This window comes from Uranotaenia lowii, chromosome 2 (assembly GCF_029784155.1).
Source record: "Uranotaenia lowii strain MFRU-FL chromosome 2, ASM2978415v1, whole genome shotgun sequence".
NCBI classification, from domain to species: domain Eukaryota; kingdom Metazoa; phylum Arthropoda; class Insecta; order Diptera; family Culicidae; genus Uranotaenia; species Uranotaenia lowii.
Window position 1 is genome coordinate 222,771,833 of NC_073692.1, and position 21,259 is coordinate 222,793,091.

At 36.8% G+C, this 21,259-nt stretch overlaps 1 protein-coding gene across 1 annotated transcript in view; it reads right to left on the bottom strand.

Annotated features, from left to right (window-relative positions):
• Positions 1-6,736: 6,736 nt before the first annotated feature.
• Positions 6,737-21,259, bottom strand: part of LOC129744720 (zwei Ig domain protein zig-8-like) — a 237,683-nt gene continuing 223,160 nt past the window's right edge. The window contains exons 9-10 of the mRNA XM_055737402.1: positions 19,841-20,524; positions 6,737-7,295 (exon numbers count right to left, since the gene is read on the bottom strand). Coding sequence (XP_055593377.1) covers positions 20,376-20,524 — 149 coding nt within the window. The 3' untranslated portion in view covers positions 6,737-7,295; positions 19,841-20,375. The remainder of the gene's footprint in view (positions 7,296-19,840; positions 20,525-21,259) is intronic.

A 21,259-nucleotide genomic window follows, 5' to 3' on the forward strand; every position in this document is an offset into this window, starting at 1 on the left:
TTGACTTTGGGATAAACATTTCTCGTTTCCTTATCAATGCCAGCAATAACTTGAAAAAAAATTGCTATTTCATTTCATTTTAACAAAATTTTATTCCATAGATTCAAAGAAATTTGATTGAATAAATTGAAGAATTGTTTCAATTGACCTCTTTTCCTCGTTGTGTAGTCATTTTTGCTTTTAAATTAATGAAATCCTGGTAGAATAGTTGAAATCATTGTTCTGTCGAAAAGAATATTCGTAAAATTAATTTTAAGACAATTAACCGTGAACCTCAAAACTTATGCAATTTTTCTAATAAAATGGGTTTTTCCTTCTCAATTATTGAGTGTCTGCAATGAAAGTGTTTCCGTTTTAAATTTGCTCCTACACCGGTGGGGAGTGGGTGTTTTAGCCGATTCTAAAATTTCAAATTTTGCTAAAACTGGTATACTTAAAACCAATATTTACGCCTGAACCGTTGCAGGTGCTCTGACAATTCTGAATGCTTTTCAATCGTTGATGGTTTTACGCACGAACCCAAACCTCAACTTGTAGCAACATTTTCCTAAATTACTTAAAGATGTCAGAATTCGACCAATTTTCAAACGTTTTGTAGCAAGTGAGTCAACAGCTTCACGCATCCCACAACCCACCAAGAGAAAAAAACGAATGCTCTCCCGGTCGTGCTCTTGAAATCTGCCTTCCTATAGCAGACTGAAGGAATCACTCGCATAGCTACGTATAGTGGTTTGGGCTGATACGTAAAAATATTTTCACGTGATTCATAGTTAAGTCATTGTCTTCAACATTTTGAATGTTATTCTGCTTTTCGAAGTTACAGATACCCTACACGGAAAAAAATAAAATAATGAAATTTACCGAAATAAAAAAGGTGAATAATTGTGAAATAAAAAAAATACTTTTACCTCACCGAGGTGAAACTAACTTCACAAAAAAGTAAAGTTAACATGAATCAAGCAGACAAAAACGGTAGAAAGCACCAAGAAAAAAGGTAAACACCAAAAAGCTACTTTCTACCTCTTCGAGGTAAAGCTTTCTTCGTAGCGAGGTGAAGTTGACCAGGATTGCGCAGTAAAAAAAAATAATACAATTTACCTCGCAGTGAAGGTAACTATTTTCCGAACCCGTTTGGAATAAGTTTGGTTTCGTGCGCAATACGTGGAAATAGGAACAGAAAGGTAAAATGAGCATAAGATTTCGTTTTGTTGTGCTAGTTATCATCATAGAACTATATTACAGATTGGCCTACTGAGCTACCAAGTGTTTTCCTCCACATTCCGGAACGGCTAATATTCTCCCCCAGCTGGCCGGATGAGTCGAACGGAGTAGAGACGGAATAAATTCAGTGGTCATCAGTGAATGAGTACCGGTAAAATGTATCTTTTTGCTCAGTAAATTCCAAAAGGTTAAAATTACCTTTTTCTAAGTGAAAAGAAAAACGGTACATTTCATTTTTTTTTATAGGTGAAAGGAAAAAAGTTACACTCAGCCGAAAAGAAAACGTTAAATTCACCTGGATTTTCACGTAGGCGCTCATTACGTGAATTTTTGCTTGACTTACATGAATCACTTAAACACTCTTACAAATTCACTTGGTCCGTACGTGTAATTCACATAGCCGTTTGCTGTCAAAACAAAGACACATTCAATTTACGTGAAAATCCCGTGATCCGCCAAGTACAAAGGGATTTGGTGCATTCTATGTGATGTTCACGAAGCTCTGAATAACTTATTCACGTAAAATTTATGTGAAAGAATTCAGTATCCAATATGGTGCGGATCCAATGGTTGGTGCTAGCAAAAAGATGGAGATGCTGAATTAATGTGAGTAGTGGACATTTGTTTTTGTATTCGTCATTTCAATATTCTGCTATTTTTTACAGAATTTGGAATTGGGAGGACGGCCAGACAACTACTATGGAGCAACCCAAATACCAATTTCGCAACGATTTACTTTTTTTATATAGGTAAGTGAAGTTCAATAATAAGTAAAGTGCAAGTATATTGTTAAAAATAATAATTGAAGTGCAAATTTTAAGTGAACATGAAAAGTGTATTTACTATTGGAAATAATAAAATGTCCTGCAACATCAACACATTTTTTTTGACGTAGAATTACATCTAACGGCAACACTATAGGGGGGCAAATTGAAATTTGCGAACAGATCTCGCGTCACGAAAACTTTCCATTTCACGGACATCCTATCGAAAGGATTATGACGTTATCACCAACACCTGCTTTGATGGGTTTTGTTTTTCCCTACCTACGAAAGGTATAAAACAAAGGGCTCTTTGGTCGACTCGGTTTCTTTCTCTGTTTGCCGTCGAACTGAGCAGACGTTTGCTGCGCTTCGATCTGAGTGTGGACCCCACCAGTGGTAATCAGACTCAGATATCGATTTGCAGTAGTTCAGTGGCAACCGTGGACCAGTGAGCAGCGTTGACGGTGAGCAGCGATGACGGGCAGCAGTGATGACGGGCAGCGGCGGAGGCGTCCAGTGAATCCTACAGGTCATCGCAAGTGGCGTTGTTTGTCAAATTCTGTCACATAGTCGAATAATGTTGCATAATCAAGTTATGTCACATGGTCCGATTATGTTGCATGGTCGGATTATGTCACACGGTCCGATTATGTTGCATGATCGGATTATATTGCATGATCCGATTATGTCACACGGTCCGAATATGTTGCATGATCGGATTATGTTGCATGGTCGGAATATGTCACATGGTCCGATTATGTTGCATGAACCGATTATGTCACATGTTCCGATTATGTTGCAAGACCCGATTATGTCACATGGTCCGATTATGTTGCATGATCGGATTATGTCACATGATCCAATTATGTTGCATGGCCGGAATAGTTCACATGGTCCGGTTATGTTGCGTGATCCGATTATGTCACATGGTCCGATTATGTTGCATGGTAGGATTATGTGACATGGTCGGATTATGTCGCACGGTCCGATTATGTTGCATGATCCGATTATGTTGCATGGTTGGATTATGTCACATGGTCGGATTATGTCACATGGTCGGATTATGTCACATGGTCGGATTATGTCGCATGTTCCGATTATGTTGCATGACCCGATTATGTCACATGGTTCGATTATGTTGCATGGTCGGATTATGTCACATGGTCGGATTATGTCACATGATCCGATTATGTCACATGATCCGATTATGTCACACGGTCCGAATATGTTGCATGATCGGATTATGTTGCATGGTTAAATTATGTTACATGGTCGGATTATGTCACATGGTCGGATTATGTTACATGGACGGATTAGTTCACTAGGTCCGATTATCCATGGTGTATGACCGGATTATGTCACATGGTCAATTGTGTTGCATGGTTGGATTGTCACATGGTCGATTACGTTGCATGATCGGATTTTATCACATGGTCGGATTATGTCATATGGTCGAGATTATATTGCATATTCAGATGTTGCATGGTACGATTATGTCACATGGACTGCTTGCTCAGATTATTTCTGGTGATAAGTTTATGTCACATGGTTAAATTCTGTTACATGTTGGAAATTTGTCAGTCATATATTGCCATTTTTACACTGTCATATGTTGGTCATTTCGGAAAAAACACCATAAGTTCTATTATTGAAGAAAAGAATTGCGTAATTCTACGTTTAGCGGTCGTAGCTTAATTACTACCTCTTCCACTTTTTATTTATAAGCTACGAAAAGAACTCATAACGTTCATATTTCAATGAAATCTACGTGAATCGCACGTAGCAGAACGAATCCCTTTTCACATTCTATCTACGTTTTTTTCACGTACAACTCATATGAAAGTTACGTGAATTCGTCTTGCTGCGCGAGCTCTGTTTGCTACCTGAAATTCACGTTGGTTCCACGTGATTTTCATGGTGGCAAAAATCCATGTTTCACGTAGCGTTCATGTGAAGAGTTATTTCGGTGTACATTTACCTCGAAAGAGAGGTGGAAAAAACTACCTCGCTTCTCGGCAAATTTTACCTTTTTATTATTTTCTGTGCAGTTTTGAAATAATTCAAACTTTAATGCAAAACGAAACTAAATTCAAGCTTTTTATTATATTCACAACCAATATTCAAAAGATGTAAATCTCTATATCAATAATACTTTCAATATCGAATATTAATTTACATGTGAAATAGAATATGAAATATGCATAAAAATAGCTAAAATCAAAATTGGAACTCTTTGTTTGTGTTATACAGTGAGCGAAATAAGAATAGCACCACTATGTGTTTTGCTTGTTTAAATATGAATGATTGAAAATTACGAAAATTTTCTTCCACAGTTGGTTCTGAATTGCTTCACGGATAAATCAAACATAAGTTTACTTTTTTGGACGTAGCAATTGGTGTTGAGGAAAAAAATGTGAAAAAGGAGTGCGAAATGAAAATAGCACCACTTGAGTTTTTCAACAAAAACAAGATTATTTTAAAAAATTTACTGTGTAAAAGTGAATAATAATGATTCTACGAATTATTTGAATAGATAACTGCATTTTAAGAGTTTTCCAGAATTCCAAAGGTTTTCAAAGGTTTTAAAAGGGGGTTTTAAGAGATGCTCCTCTAGCGTTTAGGAATTTGATATTTGAGCTATAAAACTTTATCAAACTGCTTGAATTCTTCAATCACATTCATAAGTATGATGCAAAATGATGAAACATAGATTTGAGGCTGAGTTTGAATCTAAAAAGCAGGTTGGAATTCAAAAATACTAATGTTTTTTAATAGCCAAACAATATTTCTCTAGTTTTAAGTCATAGATGGCAGCGTTTTCTTGCCATTTATCCAAATTCATGCCCTATTTGAATATCCGGGATAAATTAGGGAGTGCTGGTTGATTTTGGTCAAGAAATAATAACACGTATAGTGTGAACGCTTTGGAAATTCTAAGATCACTAAATCCATAAAAAAAAAATTAAATTGCATCAAGATCACTAAAAATGCTTTTTTTTGGCCGATTATCAGAATAAAGTTATACTTTCCGATGGAGCTTGATGAACCAGACGGCTAGCAGTATTATTAGTATGATTTGCAATTAAATCGGAAGCTGAGATGAGCAGGTATTTTGGCGGTTGTACATTTTTGTGCTGATGATTCTTTTGCAAAACCGGAAAAGCTTTCTGCAGCGTAAACTTCCACAGAACTGTGATGGGAAAATACTTCAAAATGATCAATATGGGCCTTAATAAACCAGGAAAATCAATATTGAGACTAAATTTGGTTTTAACTGCAAGATAGTGCTGCCATCTACAACTTGAAACTTGAATCCCGAATGTTTGTTTCATCATTTCACGTCATTTTATTGAAGAAAGTAAATAGTTTGGAAAGGAATTACAGTTAAAATATCAAATTCTTTAACGCTAGGGGAGAATCTCTTTAAACCCCCTTTTAAAACCTTTGAAAACCTTTGGAATTCTGGAAAACTCCTTAAAATGCAGTTATCTATTCAAATAATTCGTAAAAGCATTATTATTCACTTTTACACAGTAATTTTTTTTGAAATAATCTTGTTTTTGTTGAAAAACTCAAATGGTGCTATTCTTATTTCACACTCCTTTTTTCACATTTTTGATCCTCAACGCCAATTGCTACGTCCAAAAAAAGTAAACTTATGCTTGATTTATCCGTTCAGCAATCCAGAACAAACTGTGGAAGAATATTTTCGAAATTTTCAATCGTTCATATTTTAACATGCAGAACACATAGTGGTGCTATTCTTGTTTCGTTCACTGTATGAATAAAAATATTGAATTGAAAAATAAATATTAAACAAAAATGTTATGAAATTTAAGAAATTAGTAACAAATGTTAACCAATCAGATAATTGAAGAATTTTCTCTTATATTAAGGATTAAATTGTGTGTTCAGTTTACGTTCATGTGTTCCGTTACACAAACACACTTTTGGTGTTGTGATAAAGGAAAAAATAACGCCACGATCATTTCCAACCACACGGTTTAGAAAACTAGGATCACCTTCAAGATTAAGAAAACTTACATTACAATAACAAATTATTGTGACAGTAAAAAATAAATTGCTCCTTTATTTACTTGGATGACAGTGCTTTCAAAGCACTGACTTGCTGAAAATACTTACATATTCTTTTAAGTAGTCCCTAGGAATGTGTTCTGTTAAAATAACCAAAATACTTACGACATCTACGAAATCTCTTCACTTTCCCTATTTCATCCGGAATTATTTCGATCATCGAAGCGCATCAAATATGCTTGTCATAAAAACTTGATGATATGCATGGCATCCAACTGCTTCTCCTACATAACTTTCTTCGAAGTACCAACCAAATATTCGTCCAGTTTGGCAATGCCAATCGAAGCTTTTTTTCCCCATTTGACTAAATTTCCCCGAGGACCATCTTCTGCCGGAAATTGTTATCTGATTGAAACCGGAATGAAATATTGACCTGAAGCTAGGCTACCAGAGTGTTCCTTTTGCGTGTGCCTGCTTATCAGAAATTATGTTTACCATGCATTTGATTGGATAAGTTTTTTTTTGGTTGCCCAGTTCACGAAATTGGAGAAGCAAAACTTGTCGGCGGCAGAAGGACAGCATCGATGAGGATAATTTACTTACACGGAGAGAATTTCGGATTGTGATTTGGTACATCTAAACCTACATTTATTTATAAAATTAATTAGTGAGGTTTTGTGATATAAAATGATGACAGTTAAAACTTATTTGGAATGGTTTTTTATTTGAACATCTTTACAGCAAATTTTGGTTTTGCCACCATTTGGCATCTGTACAGTGTTGCCCTTGAATTACGCGCCCTCGATAGATGTTCGGCGCAGTGAGAATTGAACGTGAACTATTCTGTTAAGTGTTTGAATATCATCAACTTGTGCTGTTCTGTTATTTGCTGCTTCTTAGTTCATCGGGCTTCAGGTTTTTGCTTCTACTTCGCACCTAAGTGATTTTTTACATCTTATGCTCTATATTTACACTTCACTATTCTTTTTATGCTCTCACACTTTCGTTCCCTGGCGCTTTTTCGCCAATCATTTTCTGTCACGCACGAACCTGTCACGCAAACTGTCGATCATCAATCGGCTGCTCAATAAATATGATTTATTTCACCACGATGTGTAAAAGTTTCGATTCTGACTGCGGATGTGATTTGTTTGTTTTTTTTTTCTTTTGTTTTGATTCTAATAAACTCTATTCGACTTTATGAACTGTACTGACAATCTTTCTTTAATCTGTTTCTCGAGGGAAGCTTAGGGCGTCTATGTGAAGAAATTATACCTATAAGAGAAGAGAAAAGAAAACGGTGTTATAAGTTGAATACAAATGATCGACAAAAAAAAGTTTTATAGGAATATACATGTACATATGTTACTACAAAACATTTTACTTCAGATCCATGATTGGTCCATGGAAAAGTAACCTTTTCTGTATATATTTTATGAAACTTAGGGTTGCTTGAAAACTTTCTTCTGAACTCGTAAATCAAAAATATAAAAAGGTGTAAAACCGAAATGTAAAAAGCTGCGCTGCAAATCGAAGAATTCTAATCAATAAACGATATATGAACTTGGTACTTAAAAATTCTTATTGCATTTTTTTTTCTAATTTTTCTTAAAAAAAAACTAATTTATAAAGGGCGAACACGAATTTATTGCGACACATTCAACAGGGCATATTTTTTACCTTTTAGTGAAAATCAAACAAATTTTGCACACTTTCTCATTTATGTGTATTGTTTATATGCTGTCAAACTCGAAGTCGTATTTTTCGATTCAACGAAAATGGAGGTGAACCAACGCAAGTCGACAAAACAAATTCTTTCCAAACACCTGGAATTTTCTGACCTGTGGCACCGGCAGTTGGGAAAAATATTGAACATTCACCATTCAACCGTCTCCAGAGTGTTGAAGCGAACCACGGCAAATGAGCTGGAAGAAATCCGGGATCGGAGAACAAAAACCCAACGTCTCAAACCGTCGCAGAGCTACGTCCAGAATGCAAAGAAGAGAGCTGGACTACATACATACAAGGTAGATAACTTCCCAAATCGCGATGAGTGGCAACAATTGACGGCTAAAACTCGTACACGGAAGCTATACGAGAAGATGCTGTATATATGCTGTATATAAAATCCGATTTTAAGCAAATTCCGGGGTTGAAGTTTTTCACCGGCAATAGCAAGTTCGATGTGGACCATGATGGCTCTAGTATGGTGATCTCATATGCCAAATCGCCATTCCGCCATATTGAAAAAAGTTTTGACAGCTGGCTGTAGTGTTTACGAAAAAAGGGGTCCAGGGATGCCAGGTGTTAGAGATAAAAAATCACATGGCAAAAAAGTGTGTATGTGCACAAGCCAATCGTAAACGAAAGATCAAAAGATTCAAAACCGTACTGGGGTTTAGTTTATTTTATTATATTTAAATTGAGTTTTCGGAAAAAAAGCAATGATATGAGTATATTCAATGAATTAATTTGTATTCTAAACACTTTTTTATAATAAAATTACAATACAGTTCGGTCTATCCGTATGTTCCGAAAAAGAAAAACTTTTCATTGACCGTTATGATAGAAATTTCTTAAGGATCTTAAAGGGTGGAACAAACAACCAAAACCCTAAACCGGATGTTGCTTGTTCCTTATTCTTGTTACCTTATCCAAAGAGCTATTTTGTTTCCCTCCAATCGAAAAGTGTTGGATGAAAATAAAAGTAAATCGGTTCTGCTAAAGGAGTGCTATAAATTCTGCTATTGATAATTTTCATGATTAAATGATAAACTATTTTATGGTTCGAATTTTTTTTTTTCAAATAACTGTTGCATCATGTAAATACTGCTTAAGCCTTTTTCAATATTAACATATTCAGTTAATGTACCTTCACCACCACCCACGAGCAGCGCTGAGCTGGAGGTTTGCTGCACTTGAGGATGACTAGCAATTGGACAGCATCACCTGCAGAATCCTTCAGGGGCTCAATCCATTCCGGACAATCAACAGTCTGCAGTGGATCGAACCGATTCCCCAACCCACTCATCGGACTTATCGTCATGCTGCTCAGGCGCCTAACGTTGCGCCTATTTTCCTATTTCAGCTCATCGGTCCCATCATTCAAAAGTGCCAAAAACTTCATCTGATTTTCCCAAATGCTACCCATCAGATCCGGATTACTCGATTGGATCTTCTGGAGCAGCGATGGCAACAGACGGGGGTCCTCCTGAAGCAGCTTTTTCATCTCGATGAAGATCGGATGTTCCTGCAGGAGGGCGCTTCTCGGACGATGGAATGTAACGCCTCGCCATGTTACCATCCGATTCGATGACTTTCTGCTGCTTCTAGATAGCTCTTGAGAGAAAAAAGTGTTGAATAAGCATAAATTTGTCATAAGTAATGCAAAATTAATGTTACTCACCGCTACCGACAAAGCTGGCACCGTCGTTTATAGGTCCAACTTCTTCCAGCTTTGCTTACCAGCCCGGAGCTCAGCCGGAAGATTTTGTTTCGATTCTATGAATTATATTTGCAAAAATCAAGGCGAAATCTTTGTCTAAGCAATATCTTGGTGATTGGCAAAACTTCGTGTTTTACAAAAAATCAGAGCACCTGGCATCCCAGCCAGCCAGCAGCCAGCCGAACAGCCAGCTGTCAAATTCCGGCTCCTCCTCCGCATCCAACCCTCGTCTACCACCATATCTAGAGGCATCATGATGTGGACGACAAATTTAAGAAAAAGAAAATGTCGAAGTTCGCCTCCAAATATCTCGTTTGGCAGGCCATTTGCTCTTGCGGACTGAGGAGTGAGCCTTTCGTGACAAAGGGCACAGTAAAGGGCACAACAATTTTCCGTTCTGGCAGCAGCACGACTAAACTCCGCTATTCTGCCAGATTTTTCATCATGTCACTATTTAAAATTGTCTTGGAGTGGTATGAGGCCATTTCTGTTCATTTTGTCCCAAAGAACATGAACCTGCCAAACCGTCCAGAACTGTGCCAGGAGAAACAGTACTGGGCAATAATATAGCTGGAACTTCGCAAGAGCAAGAAGACATTCAAAGCCAAGAAGAACATGTTAAGAAAATGGAAAAAAAACTGAAATACTGGTACCGGATGACACTGTTAAGACTTTGATGGAGGACATCGAGCGAAAATGCGTTCAATTTTGCACTCAAGGCTCCATCGACTAATTTTTCTTTTGATTTTTGAAGTAAATGTAAGTATAAAACTACCCTGAAATTTGGTTTTGATTCTAAACATCATAAGTAAATTGGCATGACATTTTCGGTGTCCCAATTATTTCGTGTTCGCCATTTATGATTATTTATTTAATCAAATTTAAACCCATAACTTTCTCATTACAAAACAATTTATGAAAATTAGACGGAAAATCAGGCAGTGTTTCTTATTTTCTCATGGCAAAAATAATGCCCTGTTTGAAACTTTTACTAATTTTTCGCTACTCTTACCGCTTTACCGTCTCCGGCAAGGTTGTAGTCAGAGAATTTTCCAATGTCCCAGATACTCCACACAATAAGCTAAAATTGGCCTAGCCTACTCCGTAGGGTGGATCTTTCGCTGTTTAAAGATTTTCAAAAGCCAAAATTTCACGGCATCCACCCCCTGATATAGATCTTTATTGTTATTAAAAGTTTCGAAAAAAAAATGCAAAGTCAATAAATTAACAAAGCCTAACCGCTACATACATGCATCCATTTCATTGTTAAAAAGTGAAAGTTTCGACATTGAAAAGGGTATCGAAAAGTGCTACTTTTCGGCTTTGAATTCAGTGTCGAAAAGTAAATTTCACGACCTACTTGATCATAAAGGATGTTAGGCCAAATGGTCATCAGAACAAATAATCATTAGGCCGAATGATCAAAACTCAGAAAAGCGTTAGATATGTCTTATCGGCCAAGCAGTTATTCAGACTTACGAACATTCGGCCTAATATAGATTCTGCCTAACGATCATGCAGCCTAACGACCATTCGGCCTAGCATCCGTTCGGCCTTGTATTCATTCGACCTTATATCAGCCTCATGACCATTTACCTAACATACAAGTAAGTGTTATTATGCCTCATCGGCCTACATCAATTCGAAAGAACGGCCATTCGGCCTATCGACAATTCGGCCTAATGACCATTTGGCATAATAACCATTCGACCTGATGACCATTCGGCCTAACATCCATTCGGCCGAATTTCCCATTCGGCCTATTGTCCTGTACGTCCTTCGGTCTGTTTACCGATTTGGTTTAACGACCATCGGCATAGTATCTTTCAACCAAATGTTCGGTCCCGGGTTATGCACTTTTGTGTTTTTTCTATTCTCACCAATGTTTTTCCTGTGTATATTTTTTAAGAATTTGATATATTATTCTCGGAATGCGCTTTAACACGTTCGTCATCATGGGACCCATATTCGAGTGACGGGTGTATTTTCTGGTAGATCCCGTCACATCAAAAACGTGTGACGCTCCTTCCTTGTTAGCCGCTCAGTTTAGCCACATGTTGCAAAGCTGAGAGCTCTCCTTCTTTATTTTGTCGCTCCGAAAATTTCTTTGGGCCCGCACGCTCATTTTTTTATAACCATTTATGGTTATTAAATAACCATTTTACGGTTTTGATACAAAACCGCCAATATGGTTATTTTTCATCAATTTTTCTAGGAAATATTTTAACCATTTTGGCAGGTCTCGAACATAAACCACAAAATGCTTGAAAAATTTGGTGATTCATCGCCGCCATTTTGCAAATTATTGATTCTGCAGCCGGGTGCGTTTTACTAAAAGAATTAATTGCTTTATATATGAGAGAGTGGGGAATCATGGGCCACTTTTTTCGTTGTTCCATAACTTCTTTATTATTAAAGATAAAATGAAAATAAAAAATGGTTTACTTTTCTACATTTTCAAGGTATCATAAGGCATTTTTTTAAATTTTTTATATGTTATTTTCCCCAAATTCTGACTGTTTGAAAATAAAGCAATATTTTTTGGATTTTGAAAAATGGTGGAGAATCGTGGGCCACCAAATCAAAATTGACCAAATAACATGCAAAGTTTATGAGTTGACCCAAAACTGTGATTTCCTAATACATTTCGTTATTTTAAAGCAATTTCAGATGATGAAATAAAAAAGAGAGCTGTGTATGATCGAATAGATTGCAAAACCTGGCTCGCGAACGTTTTGGCAAAATTTCATATATAGAACCGTCAAAATATATATCATAACTCTTCATTTGGCATAAGAAAATTGTACAGATAGGAAAAACGTATTTTAAGTTCTGAATGTGTATAAAACATAAAAATATAGGTGGTTCAAGATGTGTGGCCCACGATTCCCCACAAGCTATGATTTGCAAATTGGTTGCGTTTGTGTGAGTTATTGATGTTTCATCAAAAATTCCCTTTCCACGTGAAAGATCATGACAAAACTAAGATCATAAGCGTTTGAGCATATTTTCGTTATGCACTTTAGGTTCCTCATCGATGAAATTAGCGGGTGTTTTTTAAATTATGTGAATAAATTTTTCTAACTTTTTTTAGCTTGATAAATTAAAGAAGCATATGATGCGTATTTGAGTCAACAACATATAGAAATATATGCTCACGCAAAGCGACGACGATGACAGTTGGTTTGAGATTTTTATCTCAACACACAACTGAGATATTAAAAGTGGCCCACGTTTCCCTATGGCCCACGATACCCCACTCTCCCTAGTGTTTTGGGAATTAAAATCATACGGCGAACATCCTCTTCTGAAGGTAAGTCTTCAATTATGTGCTTGGAGGTCGAAATTAAAACTAAATTGCAAATTGTTTCCTCCACAAAAGGATGCTGACATTTTAAGGTTTTCTTCCAATCGGGAGCATTGAAACTCTGGTACGGCCATTTTCCATACGATCCGGAAAGCTGAATCGGGTCGGACTGCCTAAAAACTGCTTGCTGTCTGTATTTTTTTTACTGAATTTGCTGCAACAGGAATCTTCCATCTCAAAATGTCAGGAAGCTGTCTCGGAATGACGACTGGACCATCGTAAACACTCCGAAGCTGGCACAAGCCTACTGCTCTGGCACTGACCTTGCCTGGATGGAGGTTAGCATTGTCAGGTATGTGAATTTCTACCTTTTTCTCAAATACCTTGATTTTCACTTAAAAAATTTTCTAGGTTTACCGGAAAACCGTCCCACTTCGGTAGTATTTTCTATTCACCTTTTTGTATTAAATAGATTGGAATGTTTCCGAATAATAACGTCATCTGATGGAGAAAAGCATTTGATCGACAAGTTTCGTGACGTGGTGACCAGGGGTTGAAAATCGAGTCGCTAGCTAGATGCCCGAAACGATCAAAACGCAAACCATTCCGAATCATGCTTGAGCTGAATCATTCCATTTTGTAACATTATGGAATGGAATGGATTGCCAAACAAATTATCCCTAGCCATCGCGTGGACGAATGAAATTATTTCGACTTACTTGATATCAACCAAGTTCAATGCGGAGGCCAGTGAAAATGAAAGGCATCTGTAGAAAATGCTGATGGGATGGCTGGGGATGGCAGTTTCTGCTTAACTAAAAATTGCAGTCCTAAATGACTGAAAAATGTATGAAGCCCACACAATATGGGTATTGGGGAAAAGGGCTTAACGCGTAGAAGTCGAATATCGTCATCCGACGCCATCTTGAAATCCAAGATGGCGGCTTCCGTTTAACTTCAAAATGCTGTAAATGACTGAAAAATGTATGAAACCCACACAATATGGGTATTGGGGAAAAGGGCTTAACGCGTAGAAGTCGAATATCGTCATCCGACGCCATCTTGAAATCCAAGATGGCGTCTTCCGCACAACTTAAAAATGCTGTAAATGACTGAAAATCGAATGAACCACCCACAATATGGGTATCAGGTGAAAGGGCTCAGCGAGTAGAAGTCGAATATCGTCATCCGACGCCATCTTGAAATCCAAGATGGCGACTTCTGTTTAACTTAATAAATTACTGAAAATCAATTGAACCATCCACAATATGGGTATCAGATGAAAGGGCACAGCGAGTAGAAGTCAAATTTCGTCATCCGACGCTATCTTCAAATCCAAGATGGCGACTTTCGCTCAACTTAATAAATTACTGACAATCAATTGAACCACCCACAATATGGGTATCAGGTGAAAGGGCTCAGCGAGTAGAAGTCGAATTTCAAAATCGAAGATTAAAAGAACATTAATAATAAAAAAAAAGTTGTTAAATAATATTTAAGGTGTGTTAGGTACACTTTGGGAAGGACCTGATTTGAAAAATGGAATCGCTCGATCTAATGCTGGATTGATGAGTTCAGCATTCAGTTTTACTTGTAAAACATTCTCCAGTTTTGTTTGTCCAATTAAGTGTCTGTGGGGCGTGAATATCATTCCAAAATGCAAATTATCTCCACAGACACTTGAGTAGCCGCTGCTGTGTATACGACCTGTGAAAGGATGGATTTCAAAATGGCGTTACATGGCAAAATTAGATTTCTACTCGTTGAGCCCTTTCACCCAATACCCATATTGTGTGAGTTTCATAAATTTTTCAGTCATTTACTCCAATTTGAAGTTAAAAGACAGCCGCCATCTTGGTTTTCAAGATGGCGTCGGATGACGAAATTCGACACCTACTCGCTCAACCGTTCCACCTGATACCCATATTGTGGTTGTTTCATAGATTTTTCAGTCATTTACAGCATTTCGAAGTTAAACGAAAGCTGCCATCTTGGATTTCAAGATGGTGTTGAATGATGGAATTCGACTTCTACTCGTTGAGCCCTTTCACCCAATACCCATATTGTAGTACCCATTTTTCAGTCATTTACAGCATTTTGAAGTTAAACGGAAGCCGCCATCTTGTATTTCAAGATGGTGTCGCATGGCGATATTCGACTTCTATGCATTAAGCCCTTTTCCCCAATACCCATATTGTGTGGGTTTCATACATTTTTCAGTCATTTACAGCATTTTGAAGTTAAACGGAAGCCGCCATCTTGGATTTCAAGATGGCGTCGGATGACGATATTCGACTTCTACGCGTTAAGCCCTTTTCCCCAATACCCATATTGTGTGGGTTTCATACATTTTTCAGTCATTTACAGCATTTTGAAGTTAAACGGAAGCCGCCATCTTGGATTTCAAGATGGCGTCGGATGACGATATTCGACTTCTACGCATTAAGCCCTTTTCCCCAATACCCATATTGTGTGGGTTTCATACATTTTTCAGTCATTTACAGCATTTTGAAGTTAAACGGAAGCCGCCATCTTGGATTTCAAGATGGCGTCGGATGACGATATTCGACTTCTACGCGTTAAGCCCTTTTCCCCAATACCCATATTGTGTGGGTTTCATACATTTTTCAGTCATTTACAGCATTTTGAAGTTAAACGGAAGCCGCCATCTTGGATTTCAAGATGGCGTCGGATGACGATATTCGACTTCTACGCGTTAAGCCCTTTTCCCCAATACCCATATTGTGTGGGTTTCATACATTTTTCAGTCATTTACAGCATTTTGAAGTTAAACGGAAGCCGCCATCTTGGATTTCAAGATGGCGTCGGATGACGATATTCGACTTCTACGCGTTAAGCCCTTTTCCCCAATACCCATATTGTGTGGGTTTCATACATTTTTCAGTCATTTACTGCAATTTTTAGTTAAGCAGAAACTGCCATCCCCAGCCATCTCCATTTGAGAAAGAATAAAATTGAAATGACCATCATTCAATTTTGTAACATAAACGAATGACGCCGATTCGAAGAAAAGTTCGATCCTGACGAAAACCAAACAGAGTGCCTTGGAGCTTCTCCTATGTCTGAATATTCCACTGCGCGCTGGTTTGAAAGTAGGCAACACAGATAACACAGAAGCATGTTGTTCACAGAGCAGATCGAAGCACGTTCATTTCTGTAGGGCTTCACTAAGGGGGTGAACGTGAATTTTGATTCATATTTCAAACCCTGGTGGTGACACGAAAGCGGAACATTAGATTCAGTTTGTACTCGATCGAATTTACAACGATTGCTATACCTGCATTTAAATCCCGTGATATTAAAATTATTTTTAAAACATTTTGACGTATATTAGTTAATTGCCCCCAGAATAATATCTGTTAAAAATATAAACCCCTGGATTCTTAAAAATATTGATTTCAAACGCAACTGCATTTAAAAATAACCATTTTCCGAGTTAATCCTCGAAATTTCGAATTTGGTTTAAATAATAACCATTTTTCAACTTCTTTGTCCTTGTCTGCTATGTTTAGAAAATAACTATATTCCAACTTCTTCAGGAGAAGTCATTTTATGGGTTTTCACTGAGAAGTCATCAAAAGACATAACGCGGAAAAAGGTCAAAAATGGTGATTCTTGAACCATAAATGGTTAATGATTTTTGTTTAAGTACGGCATTTGCTTTAGATCGTTTGCTTTTCGATGTGGTTGGTACCTCCCTTACATAAGAATGTGAAATAAATACATGCAGTTGTTTTGCAAAAAAGGTGTTACATTTGTAGTTTTCCACAAAAAGTTCTAAAACTGGCGGAAAAGTTGACCTAAACAACATAAAATGTAGAGATGAGGTAGCATAGCAGGAAGCTTTATCTGCAGTGCAATGTCGGATTAGCAGTTTTGAAGGTGAGTACTAGACCGTGACCCTTATTAATATTTTTTGCATTTTCGTTTTCTGAAAGCCATCATTTTTGGACCGCTTTGATACATCCCAAAAAGGGAGAGAAGTTTCAAAATGTACCCGAATATCTGCGATCTACAACCTGTTTGGACGTGACATCTTCACTGGCTGGCGCATATGGTTTGGTATTGACTGAATCTATGTCATTTTTCTCATTTTTTTAGGAAACCTTTACAAGAAATCAAAGGGGAAGAAGGATCGGGAAGTACTGGCTTCAAGAAGGCGTTTCCAGTCAGGAAGATTACAGAAGTATCGAAGATGACAACAGTAAGGTGGCTCCGGATGGAAGCTTTTATACGCGGTCCCTGCCACAGCATCGATTTCAACTGTTGGATGTTCCAAAGGTTTTGTTCTAAGAAAGTTACCGGAATCCATTCTTTTTTGGATCCCGACGCAATCGGCTATTTTTCTTGGTTTTGTGCTAATTCGGCGAACTGTTTGAAAAACTGCTTTTTTTTATTTCCACTTTTTCCATACAAATTTGAAAGTCTTGGACAGTCGCTTTATAGTTATCCGAATGAGCTAAAACTTTGCCAGTAGGTGAGAATGAGGATACTTGATCCCTGGGGATACTTGATTCCTTAGCTATATCTTGAAACTGGAATGAAGAAGAAAAATGTGCCAAAATGAGCAAAATAACAATGCTTGTAGTTTAAAAAATTCTAAACAAAATAATTGTTTGAGTAATTGAACTTTGTTTGAAAAATTTCACAAAATGTAACTTGAAGATCTTTTTTCATCACTTTAAAATGTTCCTTACATCGGAAAATTATGAAAAAAATATTTGTTCTAATGTATCAATCGTTCGAGCGTAAGATGAACTTCATAATGCCATATTTTCAAAGTAATGGAAAAATCTCAACTTTTTTCAGAAAAAGTTTTCTAAAATGTTGATTATGGGTACAATTGATCCCCTAGAGTTGGGTACAATTGATCCCCCTTCCAAACGGCATATTCTTCTCCTGAATTGATCGTTATGATTGCTGATTACGAGATTACTTATATTTATCCAAAAACTAATATTTATCAAACAATTGTCTGAAGAAAAGAGCAAACATAATTAATTTTCTCTTAATTATAAAAAAATAGCGCGTTTAAGTATGCAATGTTAATAGCGTTGAGACAAAGTTATAGAATTTTCTTCTTATTTCTGCTATAAATTGTGGAATGAGAACAAACATGACCAAAATAGTCAATTAACATTCTATCTTGGGGTTTTGTTTGATTTTTATACAAGGATTAGGGCTTCCTGAATAAAAGATCAAGTCTCCTACAATAGGGGATCAAGTCTCCCCTAACTTCAGAAAAATCGCAATTTTTTTACTCCCACGAAAATGCCTCTAGTTCATCAACGGGTTCAAGTATCGTTCTAATTTTTGGAGCATAGAAACTTGAAGTTACAAGCTGTCAGAAAATGTCAAAGTCGGCGAGACCCAGCTGTCACATAAATGAAAAAAAAATCAAGTTTATTGCTAATTCATTAAAACTGCAATTATTTAGGGGAAAGGTTTCCTAAATGGGCCTATCGGGTTAAATGACCCTACGGCTGTTTGATGAAATGGCTGACTAGACAACTTATCTGACCAATGCATTTTGAGGGTGATACGCTTAGAACATAAGGCAAGACAGAATTTTTTGAATTTACAAACTCCAAAAAATTTAAAAAATCATACAAGGTTTTGATACATTTTGATGTAATATTTCGACTTTTTAAAATTATACGTAAGGAAGCTTAAAACAAAAACTAGGATGATTTTTGTTTCTTACTCAAATGAACTTAAGAAATTAAACATATTTCAGCTTTTGTGGAGGTTTAATAATGATTGTATAGTGGAATAATAGAGTGTTTTTGTATGCCCCCATCATGTTGGTAAAATGCCTCCATCCTTAAATAACAGGTTAAATATAATAAATAAATGATTATTATCATTGAACCTTCAAATCTAAGCTCTGAATAAAATCTTAAGAGAGAATTGAAGTTCTAAAAACAGATTTTATAAAGTTTCTCTCATGGATGAATTTCCTCCATAGTATGGCAACCCTAACTTTTGTTTTATTCCATAAAATTATAATATACATAGATTTTTATCAAACTTCAGCTTTGTCGTACGGATATTATTACCTTCTAGCAGTTTCGATGAAATTGTACGGAAATATTGCCCAAAAAACAGAAATTTTGTTCAAAACATAAATAGGCGCATTTAGCCCGCACGGTTCGAGGTTCGGCATTTTAGACAACACTTATAATAAAATCGTTTTCTTGGAAACAGAAGAAAATTTTAACATAAAAATTACTCCAATGCATAGAAAACAGATGCCTGCACACGTGTATATAGTTTTTGTACACATATTCGATGTGATATCTGATTTAATCAGTGTTCTGCTTAATAGGCGCATATAGCCCGCTCCTCCCCTAGACCGGAACCAATTTCAAATCCTTCTTTTGTCACTCGGAGTTGGAACATCGGGAGGAGGGGGGAGGGGGTATGTTGAAATGAAAAATGAAAAACAAATAAATTGGAATAAATTTCACGAAAGCTTGTATGCAACAAAGTTGCATAAAATATCATTGCACAAAACCTAAAAAACAAGTAATTTTTTATCGAAAAATTCAATAAAATCAAGAATACAAAAGGTGAAATAAATTGCATCTTCCAAAATTTGTTTTTTTTCGTCTTGTAATCTTTTGGATTCTTGAATTTTTTTTTCGAAATTTACGTTAAATACTTCAAACTTTGGGTGTGTGACAAAGGAAGAAATTAATATTTGTTCCAGCCTTATTTATACAAGGTATAAGCTGGCTATTACGATTTATTCTTTAAAGTATGAATTATTCAAGAGTTTTAAACTGCTTAAACAAAAACTCTTTGAAAAAAGAAGTGAACATTAAAAAAAAAAGACGGAAAGCAAAGCTAACCTTAATAAAATGAAACTATTGCGTAATAGGATTTATCGTGTTATCTGAATCAAAGCCAGGCATTTGAAAGCGCACTATGAGGCGCCCTCTAACGGCGTTCAAATTCCGCTCGAAACATAGATCATGATATTTATGCAAAGCTCACTCTCGAAACACGAAAGGTCCATTTGAAAAAGTTACAGCCAGTCCTTACCTCGTTTTGTTGGACTTCGTTCGATTGTGGCGGCTGACTGACTTCGTTACGATGGTGGCGACACCGATGATGCCGTATAAACTGTTTCATTTTTAATACTACATTTACACTTTGGGCCTCGAACTTCCACTGACCGGAGATGGGTTTTTTTTTTCTCTTCGGTTGAGCTCGAACTATCCGTTTGCAACAAAAAAAAAATCTCACCCGAATTGTCCGGCACACAGTTGGTACAATCGATGGAAGTGAAATATCGAGAACCAAAAAAATACAAAAATACACTAATTCTGTTTTCAGTCACTGCCGGCAGATTTCTACTAATTTTCCGCCAATCCGAAATGGCGCATCGGAAGCCCCGTTCTTTGGTCGTCGCACTTGATGCTGCGGCTGCTTCTTCTGCCGACATTTCTGTCTATCGTTCGCTACTGTTGCTGCTGCTTCTGCTGTCTATGCTTCTGCTGTTCCATCATCAGATCATCAACGCCACCCGTCGACTCTACATACTAGGTACTTCGTACTTTTACGACCTCCATCATTGCTATGAGCACCGTTGCCAGCAGGGATGTCGATGATGGAATTGGGATGCCAGTGCCACTGCCAGAAGGACCACCAAATGCAGCTGGATGAAGGCCCGGGATCCGTACCGTGCTATGCTGCCCCCTCGTTGCATGGCGGCTGGATTTTCCTCTGGAACCAGGAGAAGAAGAAAGAGAAAAAAAAATGCGAAAAAATCATTTGGTGGAAATAAAAAACAGCAAAAGTGAGTCCCGCGTGAGAATAAAATATATATGGCTGCATTTGGAGCAGAAAATAAAACAATCCCCGGGCAACAGCAAAGAAACCATACAGTAGAACAAACCGGTACTTCCCGTTGCGTAATTTCATGAATAGAATTTTACATTCTTTTCCAACCAATGATGTCAGGAACCTTGAATGTTCTATTTCTGTTCAGTTTTGTTTTCAATATGGGAACCATACAAGAACGAAATGAAACAAGTTGTTTTTAGTTGTTTCATTTATGAATGATATTTTCATCCATTCAGTTGTCAAATTTCAGAGATACCGTTAAACGGGGCTTCATGCAACAGCAGGTTTATATGCAACATTTGTAAACCACAACACTTATCCCTGTTTTAACTTAAAATAATGTAATAAAACTTTCAGTTAATGATAACAAAACGATGATGACATAGTTTCCCGTGAGAAAGTTTTTTTGAGTTTTCGATTCTCATGAAAAATTAAAAAAATCGAGCATTAGATTTATAAATTTTAATATTTTTCGGTGCCGTAAAAAAGTTTACCTAGTATGACGGATTGGCTTAGTGATTTCGAGTACAAACTTTATATATTTTTTTTATCCTATACAACACTTTTGATGTAAAATTTTTTTTGCGGAAAATCACCATTTTTTTTAAATAAATA